Here is a 13,956-nt window from a genome sequence, read left to right as displayed (position 1 = left end):
TGTGGATGATAAATGAAACCAATAAGAACAGCAGAATAAGACAAATTGTACTGTTTGGTGGGTGGGCGAATGGGGTGGGAGAAAGAGGCACATATCAGGGCATGATAGGAAAGCTCTAAAATCTGCAGTTTTAAGAAACAGTAATGGAGATCAGGCTGCATCCAGGGTTATGGGGACCATGCTTATGATTTCATTTTTTGAAAATGTGTAAGCTAGGAGACCTATCCCCACTAGAACACATGGATCCCTTGTGAAGTCCAGAGCAAAAATAAAGAGAAATGGGATAGTCTTAAAGGTGACCATTCTGCTAGACAAAAAAGAACTCGAATCTGCTCCATGTCCACTTACCAGGGCTAGTCTGTATGTTTTGAAGCTCATGTCTGTTCACACAGGCATACATATTGGAAGAAAGAATTCTTGGAATGCTGTGTTTCATCTTTCATGACTGGGGAGAGCTGGGATTGGAATATGCCCTGATTGTGGAACTTGCAATGCGGTGTTTTTTGAATGACCTCCTCTGAAGGTCTGCCAGTGTGTGTGGGCTGCCTGTCCACCTGCATGAGCAGCACTCATTGGGTTGAATCTAGAGTTGATCATGCCTGACTAACTTAAATCCCATTTATTTCAGTGGGCTTAGCCTAAACATGATTAAGTCTGGATCCAACCCATTCATTTGGAATAATAGGTGCTATTTGATTATCTTTAAATATATGTATCTGTTTCCCTCCCTAGATGGTCAAAATTATACTTTGTCTCCTGGTGGCTGATTTCCTCTGTCATCTGGGTCAATCTGTTCATTGCTTTGCTTCTGGAGGTAATTCCGATGGGCTTAATTATCACAAGAGAATTCACTTTTTGTTCTTCTTGAAATAGCAAACCCTCTGATGGATAAATGGAATAGGCAAGCTATGCTATTGTACAAGCAGTATTTGGAACACAATGTTGTCAGTATGCGGATGATGCCCAGCTCTTTCTCTCCATTCCATCTGAATCAGACTGGGCTGTTCAGTTGCTGAACCGGGTGAGGGTCAGTAAACTGAAACTGGAGCCTGACAAGAAGGAGGCCCTGTTGGTCCTTAGAGCTCAGGTCCAGGCGCAGGGCTGTCAGCCTGTTCTGGACAGGGTAGCAAATCACCTGAGAGAGCAGATATGTAGCTTGGGGCTGCTCCTCAATTCTAAGCAGTTGTTGGAGGCAAGGGATGTCACATATACCCAGATAAAGCTGGTTCACTGGCTGTGTTTATTCCTAGACCAAGAGGCCTCAGTGGGCCTCAGTGACCCATGTTCCTGGATGGATTACTGCCATTCCCTCTACATGGGACTACTATTGAAGATGGCCCAAAACTGCAGTTAGTGCAGAACACTGCTGCCCACTTGCTGTACGACATGGCAAGAGATATACCACCCCCTTCCTCGGGGAACTGCATTGCCTGCACATGAACTACTAGGCCCAAAGTGTTAGAAGCAGTGTACAAAACCTTAAATGACTTGACACCCAAATACAATGAAAACATCTTTTTTATTTTATTTTTCTGATAGCCATTTAGACATATCTATCTAGCCCAGTACCTCTCCCAAACAATATTTATATTGATTTCAAAAGCCTTGTCCTTGCCTGGGCCACCTTACATCCTGAGACTTAGAGTGGGTTCAAACTGTCTGTCTTTTACTCAGCACAGAAAGGCTGCTGTGGTGATTAGGGGCAGGTATATCATGGAAGTTTCACCACCAATTTCCATGAAATCTGGGAGAGCAGATTTCCACTGCTCCTGGTGCACCTCACTTTTATGAGGCATACAGCTAGGCTTCCATGAATGGTTGCTTCCATGAGTAGAGTCATGCTTGCCTGGTGGGTGTGAAGATGAGAACCTCTCAGAAAGACCACCTGAAATAGCCCTCTTCGCATTCTTTCTCTTCACTGGCAGAATTTTATCCATAAATGGGACCGTCTCTGCCATCGACCATCTCTCTCAGAAGTTGAATACCAGATGACAATGGAACTCATGTTCCGGTGAGTATGGAGTGCTTAATCTTATTTCCTGATTTAAAACATGTTTTAAGGACTAGTTGAATGGCTGTTGACACTAGAATTTCCCTAAGGGCTGCGAAGTTTGTGTTGCACGAGTGAATGTTTCTTTAACTCCATTAACGATCAGAATATTCAATAGGGACCAGCCTTATAGACACAGTATGGTCAAGACACAGTGTGGTACCAGATTTTAGAAAGATGTATTATTTTCCCTGATTGAAAGAGAGTGAATCCCCTTTTTTGATGTTGGATTCTTTTATATTCTCTGCAAGGGCATATGGGATAACTGTAAAACATTTTGTGGGTGAACTGTACCTTGAAGACCAACTTAGAAAGTGTGTGCCACCACAGAGGTTATTAATGTTCAAGTGACTGTAGAAGTTGCATCTAGAGTATGTAAAGGTAAAGGGACCCCTGACCGTTAGGTCCAGTCGTGGACGACTTTGGGGTTGCGGTGCTCATCTCACTCTATAGGCCAAGGGAGCCGGCGTACAGCTTCCAGGTCATGTGGGCAGCATGACTAAGCCGCTTCTGGCGAACCAGAGCAGCACACGGAAACGCCGTTTACCTTCCCGCCGGAGCAGTACCTATTTATCTACTTGCACTTTGAGGTGCTTTCGAACTGCTAGGTTGGCAGGAGCTGGGACCGAGCAACGGGAGCTCACCCCGTCGCGGGGATTCAAACCACCGACCTTTTGATCGGCAAGCCCTAGGCTCTGTGGTTTAGACCACAGCGCCACCCGCATCCCTCATATCTAGAGTACATAAAGGTGTGCAAAATCTGCGCTGAGACATTAGCTCTGTTGACTTCTAATGGCTCCTGTTTTGTCCTTCTAGGGATGTTTTGGAAGAACCTACAGAGGAAGAGCTAATTGAAAAACTTCACCAGCACCCACATATGCATCTATGTAGATGACACAGGTGGAAGCAGCAGTTTCTCCTCGTCATGCCTGCACGCAGGTTTTGTAGCAGAAGGAAAGATATTGGGAATCTTTCTGAAAGAAGTACTCTATATCTTTGATTTTATTTTTGAATGGTGCCTGTAGTACATGGTCTTTAAAGGTTTGTTTTAAAAGGTTCGTTTAAAACATTTTTTTTAAAAAAAATCCTAATTTGACTTTATTTTAAGTTGACTTTTATAAGCTTATGGCACTGTCACATTAAAAATACAGAACTTTAAAAATCTGGGAAATAATGTGACAGAGCAATTAAGTCTTTTAAAGAAGGGAAATGCATTAATGACACTGCACTTTAGAATGGAAACTGTGGAAGATGTAGAACTACTATGCTGGCTTGCTGCTAGCATTTAAAAACATAAACTCTGTAAGTTGGACTTAACTTTTTCAGTTATTTTTGTGTGTGTGATATGCCATGGACAATGCCTTGATAACGGGGAAAGTTCTTGGAAAATAGCATCTTTTTTCTTTTTAAAAAGTAAATATTTAATGCAAAAGCGTGAGGATTGAAACAAGACGCCATTATCCTGGGAATTCTTTTCCAATATCACCTGCTCCAAAGTGGTAAATCTATGACTGTGTATACGCACATCAAAAACGCAATCTTCTCCAAAATTCTAGGTGCCGTAGTTTTCCCCTTAGAGAACTGCATTTCCTATCATCGATGAATGAACTATAGTGCCCAGAATTCTTTGAGAGGAAAATATGCTTTGAATGTGCTTTAATGGTAAAGTGTATATGCAGCCTAGGTTAGAATGAAGAATAATGCAGTGCCAGTACAGCATCTTCATAGCAATTGCACTCAGTTGTACCTGTTGCTGGGTTTACACTGAAGCGGTTTGAGAACCGCAGACCTGCTCTCCCTATTTTAAATTCCCACACATGCCTTATTAAATGGATTGGCAGTTTCACAATAGTTGAGCTTGATGGATGGCGCCTCCTTGTTGTTGTTGTTGATACACAGATATATATATTTATATGCCTTGTTGCAATAAGGGAGACATGTGCATTGAAGCAGGCTTCTGTGCACATATGCCATGTCTTGGTTTGGGAAACCTGTGGGCAAATTTGATGCTCACCAGGTTTCTAGGAGGAGCCACCTCTTTCTTGCAGTGTGGAGGAGAACGCACAGCCTCATTTGCTTTCTTAGGCCGCTATCTGATCATGCGCAATGCCTTGTGGAACATGACTGCATCTGGATTAGGACCACTATGGTTTTTATATGGCAAGTAGAAGATGAGAGGGAGACCCCTTTGCTCTTAGGGGTTTTGCTTCTACACATTCATAAAATTGTTAGACTGCCGAGTGCATGTTTCATTCCTAATTGTACTACCCTGCCATAGTTCTGGCTATTCCCATTAGCATCCTTTTGTTTCTCAGGGGTTTGGTTTTTTGCTAGGAGGTTACATACAGGATCTTGAGGTTGCATGGAGCTGTAACTTCCATACATTGCCATGCTTATGAAGACTGGTGCTTGAAGCCATGTTTCAGGTGTAGACTCTGAAGTTATTGGCAGTGTGAAATAAAACTTCTAGACAGCCTTTGGTATTTGGACTATTGCGTTGCTGTTGAATCCCATTAGTCAAAGGTGAAACCAACATCCATTTTATATTAGTAAAATGAGAATTCGAGGCTGCTGTGCCATCAAATTTAAAAAAAACAAAAAATAGAATTAGAGTAGGAAAATCTCAGTGCTTTTAATTGTAGTAGTAGTAGTCTAAATATTTTTCTTGGGCATTTAGACAAAATTCTTTTGTGCAGGAATGAGCTGTGGTTCCATCACAGCATGTGTGCAATACCTTGGGATGCGAGTCCTTGAAAGAGTCCTAAAAATACAGTTTTAGAAGTAAAAGTAGTTCATTACACTATGATACAGACCGCAGATGTTATGGAGACTATCCCTGCCGGTTAAGGAGTTCTGTGTTGTGACACATTGCTTCTGATATCCATTCCTGTGATTCATTTAGTCAGCAAGAGCTATTAAATAGCCCCTTTCTGTTATTTTCATCATAAGGCATCCTCTGCCCCCTTTTCCCCATTCTCCTTGTGAACTTCATCTAGCAAGTATATTCTAGATTCATAAGCAGTTCTAAACCAAGTAACCTCTTGGCCATTGCAATCCTGAAATTTTAATTTCTTTAAACTGTCTGTTGGGATCCTTTTTCCTCTTTAGACATGCTGTGCATAGCTTTGAGGGTTTAGTAACTTGGAGGTCCAGTGCCAGACCCCTGAGAGGTGCCACCTGTCCCCAAACCACAACCTAGGGGGGGGGGAAGTGTACAGAAAATTGAACAGGGACATCAGAATGTGTTGAATAACCTGCCGCACAAATTAGGAACACTGGCATACCACGTTCATTCCTCAGGAAAACAGTTGCAATCTTTGCAGTTGACGATCAAAGATAAATGTAATTGTAAAAAAGAAGCAATGAGTAGTGATCCCTTTGTAGCAATTTCACATGTATGCTCCATTATACCAGCCCTGGGATTATTCCTGTCTTAGCATCAGTAGAGCTCTTTCAGGGCAACATACACGTTCAGTACAGTCATATGGTAGAATACTTCCAGCCAGGGCTGGATTTAGGTTTGATGAGGCCCTAAGATACTGAAGGTAATGGGGCCCATTATATGTCCAGCTGTCCTTTGTCAACAACAAATTGTCACTGTTTTTTGTTTTGGATATATTCTATATGGTAATTTATGGACCTAATAGGTATCTAGAACCATTTGCACATAACAAATGTATTTTATCAAAGTTTTTGATCCAGGACATCCAGTTTATTTTCCCTTTACATTTTTGGAGGGCCCCCAAGAGAGCGGGCCCCTAAGCTATAGCTTGTTTAGCTTATACGTAAATCTGGTACTGGTTCCATCACTGCACCACTTCAGACTGCACATAAAGGATTGCAGTTCTGAATGCTCCCCTCATACAAAAATAAAAGAAAAATATGCCTGTGTGTACAAGGCTAGCACATTGGGAATAATGAACATACCATAGCTGTCTCTGTGACATGCCAGATTAATTTACCCGGTTCTTCATTTATAATAAACTCATGGGAACTTTGGGACTGTTTTTTTATGTTCCTCCATCTAATAATGGCTAGGTCATGTCTTAACTTAGTTTCACCTTTAGTTGTGAACAGTATGTCTCTGTAATTTTTCACCTTTTCAAGTTACAAGTAAAATGAGCATTTTTCTATACGCTTAACACCAGTTGGGGCTCCCAAAACGTTCCTCTTATGCAACTTTCAATAAAATAGTGCCATTTGACCAGTATAATGTGCCCAATATATCAATGCAACATACCTTTTATTCATGCTCTGGGATCTTTTGTAGAAAAACCACTAGGATTGTGTATTTTGTGATTTTTAAAAATGCATTAAAATTAAGTGTATCAATGCAAGTCCATTACTGAGAGCACAAGAATTTGAATGTAATTACTTGTTAATATAGTAAAATATTTTTGAAACAACTGGAATCCTCCCATTTATTTTGTGTGACTGCTTGTTTGAAATTGGGCTGTCTGAAATATTAAGCTGTCCTCTGGTTTTCTGAACATTTTGAGCATCTAGATTTTTGGGGGCAGTTTTGTCTGAGGTGGGTTACTATCAACTCTTATTCGTGCATTGTTTAGCTCAATTGGTGTTGCCACATTTTTGCTTAAATTCCTGCCTTATGAGTCAGATTACACAAGCAAGCAACACAGTAATATTTGCTCATTCATTTTTTATCCCTTGTTTCCTCCATGGAAGTCAGGGTACCATCTCTTCCCCTGCTTGCCAAATCAACTATATCCTTAAAACATCCTTTGAGGTAAGTTAGGTTGAGAGTCACTCAGTGAGTTTATTGCTGATCAGGGAATGGAAGCAAGGCTTTCCCAGTGTGGTGAAGGGCATAGCTCACTGGCTGAGCTCCTGCGTTGCATCTGAAAGGTTCAAGGTTCAATGCCTCTAGTCAGAGTTGAAAATGTGTGCTACCTGAATCCCTGGAAAGCCATAGCCAATGAGTACAGACAGTACTGAGCTAGATGGACCAATACATTGACTTGATATAAGGCAGCTTCCTGTGTCCTAGTCTACATTGCATGGGCTCTCATTGAAGATTGACTTTGATAATGTCAGACCAGTGCAGTTATTTACTGTACAGTGGTACCTTGGGTTACAGACACTTCAGATTACAGACGCTTCAGGTTACAGACTCCGCTAACCCAGAAATAGTACCTCGGGTTAAGAACTTTGCTTCAGGATGAGAACAGAAATTGCACAGCGGCGGAGGGAGGCCCCATTAGCTAAAGTAGTACCTCAGGATAAGAACAGTTTTAGGTTAAGAATGAACCTCAGAACGAATTAAGTTCTTAACCCGAGGTACCACTGTATATCTAATGCACAGAAAACTACTCAACACAACAGCGTCTGACGAGGATGAGTGTTGTTACTTTTACCAGGAGGGAACTGGTGAACTGTACAAGAAATGACAGTTCAAGGCCTTTAAAAGATTCATGTTCATGTTAGATTTGTATATAACAAAACAAAATGTCGTATTCAAAGAGAATCCCCTCCCTTTGTCAGCCATGTATACTTGAAAGTATGTCTCCTTCGTTGTAATGGGTACAATATTGCTGCCTGAGGAAACAAGATGGTTTTATAGTTTTCTATGCAATCTGCGTGCAGGTGTTATAAGTCGTAGTCACAAAGTAGACCCATTGAAACGAATGAAAAAAAGCAGCAAGCTGGAGAGAGAGAGATGTTTGATTTCTGTTTGAATCCAAGGCTGTGGCTTTGGGGAAACAAGTCTTTCTGGGGTGTTAATGTTGTGAGCCCCTCCAGCGTAGACACTTCTCACCTTGTTTATTCAGCATGATCCTGTTGGCATCTGGGGGCATCTGAATGGCTCCAGCTGGATCGTCTCCCTCTCAGCCTTCGCGCTGTGGAGATTCATCAACCTATGGCTCCGATGTAAATCAGTGACTCAAGCTTGCTGACTTGAGCACACTTTACTTAGCACAGTAAACTGCACAACAGAAGAGGCTTGAGGCTGTAGATACATACTAAAACTACGGATTTATTTTACATAAATCAGAACAAAGAAACATGTCATCTGTCCTTGCCGTCTTCTTGGAGGGAGACTAAAAACAAAAGCAATACACAGAGCGGATGTTCCGCTCACGGGACCCAGCAATCTGTGCTGGAATGTAAACAGACATGTGACATGTAACAATCCCACATATCTGCAACAAAAGGTGGAATAGAATCTCCAACAGATCCATCCTCATGCCCTGTAGAAATAGCTTGAAAATCATTATCAGTTTTTACCATAATCTCCCCAACTACTTATGCTGGTCTATGACTGTAATAAAGATTTGATTTGACTCCTCATCTACTCAGAAACAAGGGTCATTAAGCTCAGTTATGCTGACTCCAAAGTAAATGTGCATAGGTATCATCTTATACCAACATTGCTCTTTTCACTGTCTACCCCATTGTCATCTGGTAGAACAGAACAAGTTCATCCATGGGGATAGAATCTAGTGCAAAAGATGACCCCTCCAACTGGTGTGTATGTCAGGTTGACATGCCAGTGGTGTGTAGTGTTTCTGCATTTTTTGTTTTTCTTATTATACCAAAGGTCCCAATTCATAGCAATCATGCAGGCATCCATGCAATTCCCAAGATGACTCCACACCTGAAATTGACTGCAAGACAGATATCTATAATTCTGCAAAGGTAGACCTGTTAATCACAATTTCCATTTTCTCGTTCATCATCTTGGACTCCCAACTACTAGAAAATAGGAAACTAGTGCACCAGCAATCAGGTATGGCCAAAGAAAGGAACCTAGGAATGTTATTTATTTATTTATATCCTGCCTTTCCCCCTGACAGGAACTCATGGCTGCTTACAGCTAAAACAGAAACGGCTAGAAAACATATGGGGGATGATGACAATCTTATTCATGAAACCTTAAGAGGCTAGCGTCAGCTGAAAGTTGGCATAAGAAAGAAAGGAAATATGTTAAATTGTTACAGTCTAGAAGACAGACAAGTTGACTTCCTAAAAGAGACATATTTTGTCTATTGAAAGAATAAACAAATGGAATCGCCCCCTCTTTTTTCCTTTGTCAGCATGGAAGCTTGGCTAGATGGCCGTTCTCTTTCTGGTCCTGAAATGTACGTGAGAACTGTAGTGCAGGATTGGGCCCTGGCAGCTTGGGTTGCATTTCTATCCAGCAGAGGAGTGTGGTTTTGTTCCACGGAGATTTGTGATGCAAATCTGTAACACTATAGTGTTGAACTGCCACGGCCTTGGGTCATGTCAATATGGTGGTAGCTCTTTACAATAAAGATCTCATTGAGGTGAGCAGGAGAGCCTGTCTAACCTGTATTATTTTACTCAGTTACATCTCCTTTCTGCATTTTGGGTTGAACCGGTTCCAGCCCTAATGTGCTGCTGAGCTGTTGCCAGTGCGCTTTTTATTAAGCAATGGTCTTAGAAAGTAAAACCCGAGTCTTTAATGTGGCCTCTCCTACCTGTTTTAATACTGGTGAGAATAATCTTATATTTCACCAAACCTATGTGTATTTAGTTTCTGGCTTCCTGGATAATTGAGGGTTCCTATTAAAAAGGCCTGAACAATCCTTGCTATAGAAAAACGGCTCTAAAGACCTTCTCTGTTTGGAATTAAAGGTGAAGGTGTTAAACCCAGACAATAAAACTCAGATCAAAGTAGCCAACAGAAGGAGGCCACAAGAAGAGCAGATTGTCCTTTCGACTCCATCACATCACAGAAGGTGCCACCTCTCTCTTTTCGTAATTGAATTTCATGAAAGAGGCAAAGCCATTCTTTCGAAAGGTAATTCAATCGGGCCGCTGGCTGGATCGACAAGGAGAGCACCTGCTTTGTTTGCTTTAGATTTTGGGCTGCAGACCCTCCTGGCCTGATGGGGGTTGGCTAATCCACTACCCCAGCTTGCGGGGGCAGCAACAACACCTGTTGCCCAAGTGTGCTGTTAACCCAGTTCATATTAGGCAGGTTTTGGATTCTGTAACTATGCTGTGAAGGACGTTCATCCTTCCAGCTGTGTCGGCTGCAGGAGAGTCGAACAGCACAAGACCATAAATGTTGATAATGGCTTTTTTTTGTGTATGGCCATAAACTTGGTCACATGGGGGGGGGGGGAAATAGAAGGCTGAAATGTCTGTTCACAAACTGGAATTATTCTGGGCATGATGTATTATATGGATGGAGAATATTCTCCAATACAAGTCTCATTTTATTTTGGGCCTGGTTGGCAGATTCTGCCTCCTCCTACAATCAGGGCCTGAGGGAAAAGCCTGTAACCATGCTCACACAACCATCGGGTGACAGTCAACTTAATTTTACTCCTAGTAGACCCATTGAAATTAATGGACCTAACTCGTAGAATCATAGAACTGTTGGAAGGGACCACGAGGGCCATCTAGTCCAACCCCCTGCAGGAATCTTTTGCCCAACATGGGGCTCAAACCTATGACGTTGTGATTAAGAGTCTCATGCTCTATCGACTGAGCTATCCCAGCTGACAATCAAATACTACCCTTATTGGTTCAGATCCTGTCATGCATTTGACCCGTGTCAGCAAATTGATAGTTGAGGACTGCCTGCAAGAAAACAGAACAGATATTTTAAAATGCACACACAATGCCCTGCCCCCACATTATTATTACTTCATTGATAGGCTCATACAAAGACTGCTGGTGGAAATCCCTTTTGCTTCCATAAATGCTTCTGTTGGTCTGTCATTTATGCAATTGTCACTGTCCCTATTCAGTGTATTTCAAGCATTATAGCCGCTCTGTAGGCCACAGCTTTATCTACAAGACCTTCTGGACTACAGCTACTGAGGTTTGGGCGATTCGAGGCCAGGCAAATGTTCTTAGCTTGGCTGGAGAAAGCTGGAATATTTTATCAGACTCATTTCTTTATCAATAGTTATTGGATACAATTCCTACCTCACTGCTAAATATGGAAAGTGGAATCCCCCATTCAGAGCAAACCAACTAATTCAAACATCCTGATCTATTCTGCGGAGTGGAATACAGTTATTCTTCAGATTGTGTCATGTAGTTCTCAGCTCAAAGAAACGTATAGGGAAATGCATGGTTTAGGAGGAAATTATATGTACAAGAATGCATATTATTGGTCAAGTTTAGGGGAAGTGACTACAATAAAAATGCGAATTTTCTGCAATTTTTTTTTAAAGGGATGGAATAGATGATGACTGAACACATCCAAAGCTAACATGAACTGGAAAGAGACTTATTCATTTATTCCCTAACCCAGCATAGGTCCCACCATATACATATGCTGCAATGCAGGGGAAGTACAGAAATACGGTAACTCAGAATTCAGCTTCCTGAGAGTCAAAGTTTTTATTTTAAATAAGAAGCAGGTACCTATCTTTTAAAGGCATGTTTAAAGGTATGGCTGATGCTTTCTGAAATCTCAGAAGCTGTGCACCCATCTTTTCTAACTATTCTCCAGTCTCCTGAAGACACAGATAAACTGCCTTCCTTTGCAGACCAGCAGATTTATTTATTTTATATAAAATGTAAATTCCACCCTTCTGGTACTTGCACACCGTTGTGTAAGTCTGCTGAAGCAAAAACAACAAAACATATTGCGGCAAACAAATTTATTGCAGCAGATTTGAGTCCATTTTGTTAGATGCATAAAGTGTTACGTCAGTTGGCAGATAGATATATTCACATACTTATCCCCCCCCCTATTTCATTGCCGTTTAGTACCCCCCTGCAGCCTCTTTCTCTCACACACTGCTGTATCCCTGATGTATATATATAGCCAAGCAAAGATAATACTTCCTGCATCTGATGAAGTGGAGTTCAGTCCATGGAAGCTTATGTGACAATAAATCTGCCGAGGCTTTTAATCTGCTGTAACTCTCGGCACAAAAATAAATCTTTATGCTTATATCCTGCAGAGTCATCCTGTTTGAGCAGGGACTTCTGCTTGTTCAGTTGAACTTCCTCTCTTTTCCTCTCCCCATGCACTCCCCCAATCTATTCTGGGGGAGGAGAAGGAGGAGAAATTTGATTGTGCAAGCACAAGTCTTTGCATGAATGGGACAACAACTTGATGGCTCATGCTCACGGAAGCTGCCTTTTGCTCCTTGTTCTGTTTCGATGCTGGGACAGTTTGTTGATCTTGCATGCCATAAGGATTACATGAAGAAGGCTCCTGAATGCTGGCATGCAAGGCTTCAGGCTTACATTGGTGTTGGAGGAAGGAAGGCCCTAGACCTGTGTTTTTCAAACATTTTGAAGTGGGACTCGCCACGAAACTCACTCACCTCTCCACACGTTGGATGCCATTTATTTTATCTTTCCGACATTCATTTCACACCCAAATTAGCATGAATGTGGTTTCTAGGCACACTCACTCATCCGAGGAACTGACCAGACCCAGAACTGCTGAGCATCCACAAAGTGGTGGCCTCATGGGCCTTGAGATCACACCCTGGAATCTGGCATGCATGGAGGGCACCACTTATGTGACAACCCACTTATCAGGCAACAGGAAAAAAGTACCCATTTGTTTCACCCCACTGCCTGATAAGGGGGATGTACACAAAGGGTTCCCTTTTTCAAAAAGATAGAAAAAGGGCTCCTTTCCTTTCCCATCTCTTGCATACCAGGCAGGAAGGGAACGATCTGGTCCCCTTTTCCAAATCTTTTTTACAGAGGATGTCCAGTGAATGCGCTGACTCTAGTATGCTTGACATCCTCTGTAAAAAGTTTTGAAGAAAGAGAAAGAGACCCTCTTGCCACCTTCCTGCCCCTTGGCCCATCCCTTCTCACCCCACCAGGGCAGTGGCAGAAATCTGTGGAACATCTTCTTCTCTTTCTTCTACGTTTTACAGAAGTGGATGAGCTGGCCCAGTTGCATCTGTGCCTCTGGGAAAATAATGATGGCAGCCACAACTGTATAGACTCCCAGCCTGGAGCAAGGCGCTTGCTCTGTAAAAAGCAAAACAAAGAAAATAAAGGAAAGATGTTGTGGCGACTGCTGCCATTGGGGTCCTGTAGTTTGGGGTCCTCTGGACTGAAGGGCCCCAGACCAAGGTCTCACAGACTGGCCCTTGTGGTGCCACTGCAAGGAACAGGGTAAGGTGGAAATAATGTGGTTTATTTACCGTTAACTCCACCCATTGGTTCAACTCAATTGAACCAGGGAATATCTTGGCTCAGACCTCACTCTCTTAACTACCACCTTTTTTCTGGTTTTAAGGTCAGGTACTTCATATCTAGGGAAGAACATCATATGTCTAGATTTGTAGGCCTGAGGCTCTGCTGAGTTAGGTTTCTGGAAGCCAGAGTTTTCCCTGCCATTTGCTTTGTACTTTGCCGCATGGGGTTATTATTTTTCCCTCTGTTTTGAATGGTTGCCATAATGTTACTGTGCAAATACAATTATCAGAAAGCTTTCCGTGTTACAGAAGATACCCTGAATATTTCCTTAGGGTCACCTAGTTCATATTATTTATCGCCAATCATATGACACAGCAGGTGCTGCCTTCCTGTAGTCCAAAAATGCCACTGCAGTGAAAGGGTCACATGCAGTTTGGGAGATGTCGCCTTAAAGTTGGTTCTGTGTTTAGCCAAGATTCTGCGGAATGCCAGTATGTTGTTGGCACAGACAGATCCCTAATTACTATCTCTTTTAAATACATTTAAAGTGCTGTGCAAATCAAGAAGTAATTGCGGTGCTTCCATGCAACAAAATAAAAACGCCTTTGCAACTCAAGTATTTCTGCCCACGGGGCATTTACCAGAAAGAATATTGAGAAATGTGGGTTTGATTCATGTAATTGGCTTTCTGCATTGCCGCCATGAAGGGCTTGTGCTGTTCTTTACATCAAAGCATTTTCGCTTATCCTGAGTGCTCACTGAGTAGTAAAGAGGGTGGAGTTGTATTT

General features: G+C 42.1%; 1 protein-coding gene across 1 annotated transcript in view; it reads left to right on the top strand.

Moving 5' to 3' along the window:
• Nucleotides 1–6,456, top strand: part of TPCN2 (two pore segment channel 2) — a 31,427-nt gene extending 24,971 nt beyond the window's left edge. The window contains exons 23-25 of the mRNA XM_083499497.1: nucleotides 733–814; nucleotides 1,926–2,011; nucleotides 2,867–6,456. Coding sequence (XP_083355623.1) covers nucleotides 733–814; nucleotides 1,926–2,011; nucleotides 2,867–2,945 — 247 coding nt within the window. The 3' untranslated portion in view covers nucleotides 2,946–6,456. The remainder of the gene's footprint in view (nucleotides 1–732; nucleotides 815–1,925; nucleotides 2,012–2,866) is intronic.
• The last annotated feature ends 7,500 nt before the right edge of the window (nucleotides 6,457–13,956 follow it).

The sequence above is a fragment of the Podarcis liolepis genome (genome assembly GCF_965112155.1).
Source record: "Podarcis liolepis genome assembly, chromosome: 1".
Classification (NCBI taxonomy): Eukaryota; Metazoa; Chordata; class Lepidosauria; order Squamata; family Lacertidae; genus Podarcis; species Podarcis liolepis.
Note: the sequence above shows the minus strand (reverse complement) of the source record. Positions and strands in the feature narration are given on the sequence as shown.